This window comes from Phyllopteryx taeniolatus, chromosome 10 (genome assembly GCF_024500385.1).
Source record: "Phyllopteryx taeniolatus isolate TA_2022b chromosome 10, UOR_Ptae_1.2, whole genome shotgun sequence".
In the NCBI taxonomy this organism is placed as follows: Eukaryota; Metazoa; Chordata; class Actinopteri; order Syngnathiformes; family Syngnathidae; genus Phyllopteryx; species Phyllopteryx taeniolatus.
This window is the reverse complement of record NC_084511.1, coordinates 4,227,364-4,235,083: the sequence shown is the minus strand read 5'-3', so window position 1 is coordinate 4,235,083 and position 7,720 is coordinate 4,227,364. Positions and strand designations below refer to the sequence as shown.

The 7,720-nt window shown below is 43.5% G+C and overlaps 1 protein-coding gene across 6 annotated transcripts in view; it reads right to left on the bottom strand.

The window, feature by feature from the left end:
• trappc11 (trafficking protein particle complex subunit 11) overlaps positions 1-7,489 on the bottom strand; it is a 178,816-nt gene extending 171,327 nt beyond the window's left edge. For 4 of the 6 annotated variants that reach the window (XM_061787993.1, XM_061787995.1, XM_061787996.1 and 1 more), the window contains exons 1-3: positions 7,336-7,488; positions 6,475-6,703; positions 6,155-6,324 (exon numbers count right to left, since the gene is read on the bottom strand). In XM_061787993.1, the coding sequence (XP_061643977.1) occupies positions 6,155-6,324; positions 6,475-6,678 (374 nt within the window). In that variant the 5' untranslated portion in view covers positions 6,679-6,703; positions 7,336-7,488. Of the gene's footprint in view, positions 1-6,154; positions 6,325-6,474; positions 6,704-7,059; positions 7,204-7,335 lie in introns of those variants that run through there. The other 2 variants (XM_061787998.1, XM_061787994.1) reach the window with 2 other exon arrangements.
• Between the last annotated feature and the right edge of the window lie 231 nt (positions 7,490-7,720).

Below are 7,720 nucleotides of genomic sequence, written 5' to 3'. Positions count from 1 at the left end.
GTTATTGACTTGGCAAATGCTTCCTTTTGTTTGCGATTGGCTGAGGAAGTCCGTGACATTTTTTCCATTTACTTATGATGGTGAACAACTTCGTTAAACACGTTTACCGCAGGGGTTTCTTTCATCCTCTGGTATTTTTAATAAAGAACTCAAAGCGCTGTTGTCCTCTCTCTCATTGCCAGAAGGTGTCGTCCTAATCCAGTATGTAGATGATTTGTTTTTAGCAGCACCCACGGATGTGGACTGTTTGAAAGCTACATACTTGTTGCTGCGACACCTTCTTGGCTGTGGTTTTAAGGACTCTAGGGCTAAAGTACAATGCTGCCTCCCCACAGTGACTTTCCTGGGCCGTGTGCTCTCTCAGGTAGGTACTGCTGTTTCCCCAGCTCAACGGGAGTCCATTTTGTTTCATTCAAAAACTCGCACTGTGAGAGACATGCTGTCCTTTTTGGACTTGACTGGCGACAGCAGAAAGTACATAGCTGGCTACGGGGTATTGACTACCTCCTTGAGAGGATTTTGCACGCTCTTGTCTTAGCTCTGGCAGCGTGCAAGTCCTCAAGGGTGGGTAGGGGAGTACCGACAATCCTTTCAGCAGTTTTGATTGTCCGTTGCACTCGGAGTTTTGTAGCAGCACCAAACCAGACTGTGATGGAAGAACACAGGACTGATTCGATGACCGCTGTGTAGAACTGCCTCAGCAGATCCTGTGGCAGGCCGTACTTTCTCAGAAGTCGCAGGAAGTACATCTTCTGCTGGGCCTTTTTGAGGACGGAGTTGATGTTGATCGCCCACTTCAGGTCCTGAGAGACTGTAATTCCCAGGAACTTGGAAGGTCTCGACAGTTGACACAAGGCAGCTGGACAGTGTGAGGGACAGCTGTGGCGAAGGATGCCTCCTGCATTCCACGATCTTCTCTACAGTCTTGAGCGTGTTCAGCTCCAGGTTGTGTCGGACGCACCACAGCTCCCGACGCTCCACTTCCTGTCAATATGCAGACTCGTCACCGTCCTTGATGAGGCCGATGGTGTCATCTGCAAACTTCAGGAGTTTGACAGCCAGGTGCGTTGAGGTGCAGTCGTTCTTGTAGAGAGAGAAGAGCAGCGGAGAGAGGACACAACCTTGAGGGGCCCCAGTGCTGATGCTGCGTGTGGATGAGGTGGTCTCTCCCAGCCTCACCTGCTGTGTCCTGCCCGTCAGGAAGCTGTAAATCTACTGGCAGATGGCAGGTGAGACGCTGAGCTGGAGAAGCTTGGAGGAAAGGAGTTCAAGGATGATGGTGTTGAACGCTGAGCTGAAGTCCACAAACAGGATCCTCGCGTAGGTCCCTGCACTGTCGAGGTGTTCTAGGATGAAGTGCAGTCCCATGTTGACTGCATCATCCGCAGACCTCTTTGCTCGGTAGGCAAACTGCATTGGGTACAGCAGGGGGCCTGTGACGCTCTTGAGGTGGTCCAGCATAAGACGTTCAAAGGACTTCATGACCACAGATGTCAAGGCGACAGGCCTGTAGTCATTTAGACCAGAGATTGTAGGTTTCTTGGGGACTGGAATGATGGTGGAGCGTTTGAAACATAATGGTACTTCGCACAGTTCCAGAGATCTGTTGAAGATCTGAGTGAAGACTGGAGCGAGCTGGTCCGCGCAGACTTTGAGGCCGGATGGGGACACATGGTCCGGCCCTGCCGCTTTGTTAATCTTTTGTTGTTTGAAGATGTGTCTCACATCCTGTTCGCGGATGGTCAACGCAGAAGTCGGTGGTGTGATAGTGGTCGGTGGTGCGGCCGGGTGGGTGTGGGGTGTGAAAGTGTCCTTTTCAAATCTGCAGTAGAAGGTATTCAAGTCGATGGCTAGTGTGCTATTGTTCTCAGCTTGGTGGGATCGTCGCTTGTAATTTGTCAGCGATTGGAATGCATGCCAGGCTGATTTAGAGCCCCATACCATCACAGATGCTGGCTTTTGAACTTTGAGTCCATAACAGTCCGGATGGTTCTTTCCCTCTTTGGCCCGGAGGACACGACGTCTACAATTTCCAAAAACAATTTGAAATGTGGACTCGTCGGACCACAGAACACTTTTCCACTTTGCATCAGTCCATCTTAGATGAGCTCAGCCCCAGCAAAGCCGCCGGTGTTTCTGGGTGTTGTTGATAAATGGCTTTTGCTTTGCTGCAGTGCCGCCTGAGGGATCAAAGGTCACGGGCATTCAATGTTGGTTTTCGGTCTTGCCGCTTACATGCAGTGATTTCTCCAGAGTCTCTGAACCTTTTGATGATATTATGGACCGTAGATGATGAAATCCATAAATTATTTGCAATTGTACGTTGAGGAACATTGTCCTTAAACTGGTCGACTATTTTCTCACGCACTTGTTTCACATCTTTGCTTGTGAATGACTGAGCAATTCAGGGAACCTCCTTTTATACCCAATCATGGCACACACCTGTTCCCAATTAGCCTGTTCACCTGTGGGATGTTCCAAACAGGTGTTTGATGAGCATTCCTCAACTTTCTCAGTCTTTTTTGCCACCTGTCCCAGCTTTTTAGGAACGTGTTGCAGCCATAAAATTCTAAGTTAATGATTATTTGCTAAAAACAAAGTTTATCAGTTTGAACATTAAATATCTTGTCTTTGTAGTGTATTCAATTAAATATAGGTTGAACATGATTTGCAAATCATTGTATACTGTTTTTATTTATGTTTAACACAACGTCCCAACTTCATTGTAAATGGGGTTCTATGTTGGACGAGTAAGAGGGAGTCTGGGGACCCGGTTAAGGGATCAAATCCTGTACTGATGACCATTAAAGGGTTCTGGGTGGGAGCCAACATGAGGCATGTACGGAATTGTCTAAAATGTGAAGGGCATAATCAGGGGTATTATATCCCTTTGCCTGCGATTGGCTGGCGACCGGTTCAGGGTGTACCCAGTCTCCCGCCTGAAGACCGCTGGGATAGACAGCCCGCGACCCTAATGAGGATAAGCGGTAAAGAAAATGGATGGATGGATATATCCCTTTGGGGGCTAATGTTGTTGGAAGGGATCCATTTGGTTTGATTAGGGTTATTTTACAGGAACCAGTTAGTGACCAGAAATCGACTTTGTTGCCCCAGCAAAAGACAGTGCGGGTATTGAGGCATTTTGGGCGATAGCTTTGCAACAAAGTGATCGGCTCGGAGCGTCATCCTTTATTCCACCGCATGATCTAAGGCGTCATTCCTGTCGGTTGCAGGAATATTTTTCTTGCCTTGGGACGCTAAATTTCTAGTACAGAAAGCTTTTTTTTTTTTTTTAGATTTTTTTCATTTTGCCTTCTCTCTTTACCGCCATTACGTTTGTCTCTTCTCATTGTATGTTGCACCCTGTCGGCCCACCCCCTCCTTCTTCTTGCTCTTGTTCCTCTGAGGGAGGGACGTTCACCTCAAGGCATTGTTGCCCTCTAGAGGGTGCCATTCCTCATTGCAGTCATCCAGACGCTTGAGGATCACACAAACTGGACAAGACCCTCCTCGACCCATCCCCGTTAAAAAACGCCATTGAAATCTTTAGGCGGCATTGGCAAGGAATATATGGATTTTTAAGGACGTCTTTGGACGGCATTGGCAGGGAATGAGTTAAAAGGTTAGTGTAGACTTAAAAATCTGGTGTATAACATGTATAACAGCTTGAGACAAGCTGAGGTCAAAAGAGGGATTTGTCATACTAGCCATAGAATAGAATACATATTTTGATTTGTCGTATTAATCATACAATAGAACTCTCGTGTTATCAATTCTTGAAGTATTCACAGATTTAGTGTTCAGTATAAGATTGTTTACACTAGTGGCCCGACAGTAACCTTGAAACATTTTCGCTTGTGCTTGCAGTGTGTGTGTTTGGACAACAGGATTTTGCAATAAGGAAAGCAGCGGAATGTTGTGGTTGACAGCTACAGGAAACAAAAAAAAAGTCATCACCACCATAGAAAGGGGGGAAGACAGCAGGTCAAGATGACCGGGGAGCCAACTGACAAGCCAGCTGTGAGGAGGAACACCGCCCTCCCTGTACTTGTCTTATAAACTTCATATATTGTCAAAGGGCTGGGGGAGACATGCTTTTTTCCTTCTCAAATCTTCATGGCGGAGGCGGGTTGGGTGATAGGGAAAGAAAAAGGCCAAGAATTCTGATTTCTGTACCTGGCTGAGCACCCAACATATAAACATCAAAATGCAACCTGTGTGAGTCTTTTAGTAAATTTTAGTAAATTTGATAAAACGAACACGCACTGGGTCGAATGTGACAGTAGTTTATTAACTTGTCATTTTGAGGCTTCAGCCCTGGGGGAATAGGGACTGCACACATTCTTCAACACTATGTATAATGCATTTTTACAATGCTTGATTTTTCTTCTACCCATATGATCAAAACATTAAGTATTATCTGTATTTTGTTAGTTTTTTCAAATAATTATCCTGGTTAAGCACTTTATTTGAACACATAATACTTTATTTTCTATTTACTTGCTCGTATTTTGAAATTCACAGCCCTACTTTTATTTAGTAAATGAGAAAACACACAGTTGTGCTCATATGCTTGATTACCTAGGCAGAATTTGTAAGGTGTGTACAATTCTTTAAAGAAAACGAAGGACCAGGCGAAACATTTCATTTTATTTTAATGGGATTCAAATTAAACTGTAAAGCATTTCAGAAAAGCATTATCATTAAAGAAAACATAACCATAAAGAAATTAATGATGGTTGTTGTTCAGTCATATTAAAAAATAATAATAAAAAAATAAATATTTCACAAATTCTGCCTGGGTATGTAAACCTACGAGCACAATTGTACATATATGCAGTCATATGTACCCCTGTCATATTGGAATGAAAGTGTAGGCTACACCTTTTTCATAACGTCTTAAGTGGCATGCTAGAATGAAAGTGTACAACTTTTTCAGAACCTCTAGGGGGCAGTGGCATATTGCAATGAAATTGTACAGCTTTTTCATAACCTCTAGAAGACATCATACATTTATAAAATGTGAAAGTCTTTCATTTTCTCCTATACCTATGTATAATGCGCACTATTGACTTTTGACAATTTTTTTTTTTGGGGGGGGCCGTACGAAAAATTACAGTACATAAGCAATAATTGATAAATAAAAGTAGCAATATTATATTCAGAAATTACATCTGTGTGTGAATGGTGGATGTCTGGAATGGATCTTGCTGCTAGCGCTCAAGGAGTACGAAACAGTCTATGACGACAGCGGCCGCGACCACCCCCAAGAAAAACTCATCGGATCTATATGATTCACGTAAATGGCCTGTTTTGAGTTCAAAACGGCCTGTTTCACCGAAAGGCGACTGATTTGCATGTACGTTGTGTAGATTCTTCAGGTGCCTGATCAAATTTGTTGTGTTGAAGCATTTAGATGACGTTCCCCACAACGTACTTCAGTTGTGCACAGACTGCAAATAACTTACCTGTTGTTTGTCTGAGACATTGCGAAATAGTTCCACACCGACGACGCGTTTTTACACCGACTGGATTGAAAAAACTTTATTGGCCGTCAGATAGTTACAGTACTACGCCACAAGACACGTGACAAGGCTAACATAAACTAGCTTTTGGATGCATACGCGACAGCGACATGGAGTAAATGTCTTTTGCGGAGCCGATCGATGACGTCTTTGATCGGATTGGCGAATGAAGACATGAAAGCTGATCGTCCAATCAGCATAAAATGCTAATTATCAGCCGATACCGATCAAGACGATCAGATCGGTGTAAGGTCTAGTTATGAACCCAAACAGAAGAGGGTTTTGGAGGATATGTGAGTACATTTAATTCTCCTATTATATTATGATATTTTTATTGTTTAATTAAACAATAAAAATGAAGCAATTGTTTAATTGCTTCAGGGCCCTGTGTGATAAACCTGCAAAAGATTGCTCCTCAAAATTAGAAAGTTGCTCCTCAAACGAATAAATGAGTAGCAAAACTGCTCCTCAAAGAAAACAAATATTTTGAGCCTTGCACTATTGCATTCTACATTACTGCCACGCATTATTGCAGAGAGACAGAATTTGAAGATGAGAAAATTGTCACAGATACAGTAAGTGATAGCAAATAACGTTCACAGATGTAGGTAAAATTAAGAATAATATACCTGACAATCTCAACCTTTGTAGCACATTCAGATTGTTTCTCTTTCCACTGTGGGTCATCCCAATCCAATTCATAGAAGACAACAACCAGTGCTGGTACTTCATTGAGGTGCTTGTTCATCCAGGATGTTTTCAATATTCCTTTGGGAATGTACCACTCATAAGACGTACGCTAAAGGGGAGAAGAAAATAGTAAACAGGCATACGTAACTTGACCACTTGAAAACTTTGTGTGCCAGTGAGTAGGATTTATGAGACAAAGTGCCCTTGATTTACTGTTTGCCGATAATGAACTTTTGAAATACTATATTCCTTGACAAACCTTAGTTCGACACTTGGGATACTCGTGGTCACCGGGGAGAATTTTGAAAGAGATTGGCACTCTGTCAGTTCGCCGGTTGGCACTGAACACATCCCATATTGCACGGTGCACAGCATTGTAGACGACATCCAAACCAGTTAGGGCAACAAAAGCCATCGGTCGACAGCATAGCTCTGGGGGAAGTTCCCACTGCAGACCTGCCATCCTCAACTTTCCACAGCAGCTTCAACTACAAAGTCAGAGACACGTAATAAATTCAAAATATACTCCATGACAACGATTTCATTGGGATTGTTTTAGGGAGCGTTCAACTGTTTCTCGGCAAATACAGCATAGTGAAACGAGCGACACACAATTATCAGCAAAGAAAATAGATGTTTACAGCATGAATGACATAAATATCTACCCAGCTAAATTGCATACGGTATATAAATTCGGACAGACAACGATTAGTTACGTCAGCAAATCGTCGAAGAACAATAACCCATTTACGAAACCGGAATCACATTTTATCGATCAAAATAAGTTTACAGTCAAAACGTATTCTAATATGATTGCTGAGGGGGGAAATGAACAACAACATACTGCTTGTCGTTCGTAGTGTTAGGATGGTCAATGCCTGAGAAGGCCAAGCATAGATATGACGACTAGATAGCAGGCGCCCTACATAGCAACCTCGCCACTCGGCGTGCCGAAGTGGTGGCCATGTTGGGGAGGTCGACGTTCCCATCGAAGGCAATGCATGGACATTGAAATTAAGTCGTAACTTCCTCATGTCTCAACTGATTTTCATGAGGTTTACTTTTTTGTCAACGCCAAAGCATGTGCTATCTATACATAACATTCGAATGGCATTTTTACCTGTGAAAGGTTACATCCACTTCCCTTGTCGTAGTTGTACACAACCGTATACGCAGCTCAATGGACCAGCATACTTGGTTTTGGTTTTATTGCCCTTGACGCGTTATTAGGATGCCCACATAGTTTACAGGCAGCACACGCCCTGCTACAACAGTCCTGGCTCCAGCACACGCGCCGCTGCACCATGATTGGCTGCTGTAATCCTGTTGAACACGCCCTACTGTCCGACTTCCAGACGGGAAAAGATGAGATTTTAGTGTGGCGGCCTACTAACTCTAACCCATCCTAATACTAACGTTAACCCATCATAAACCGCCTTAAGAGCCAGCCATAGCCGTAAACCTAACCATAACAAACGTATTTATTTTGATTTTGTACAAATGTC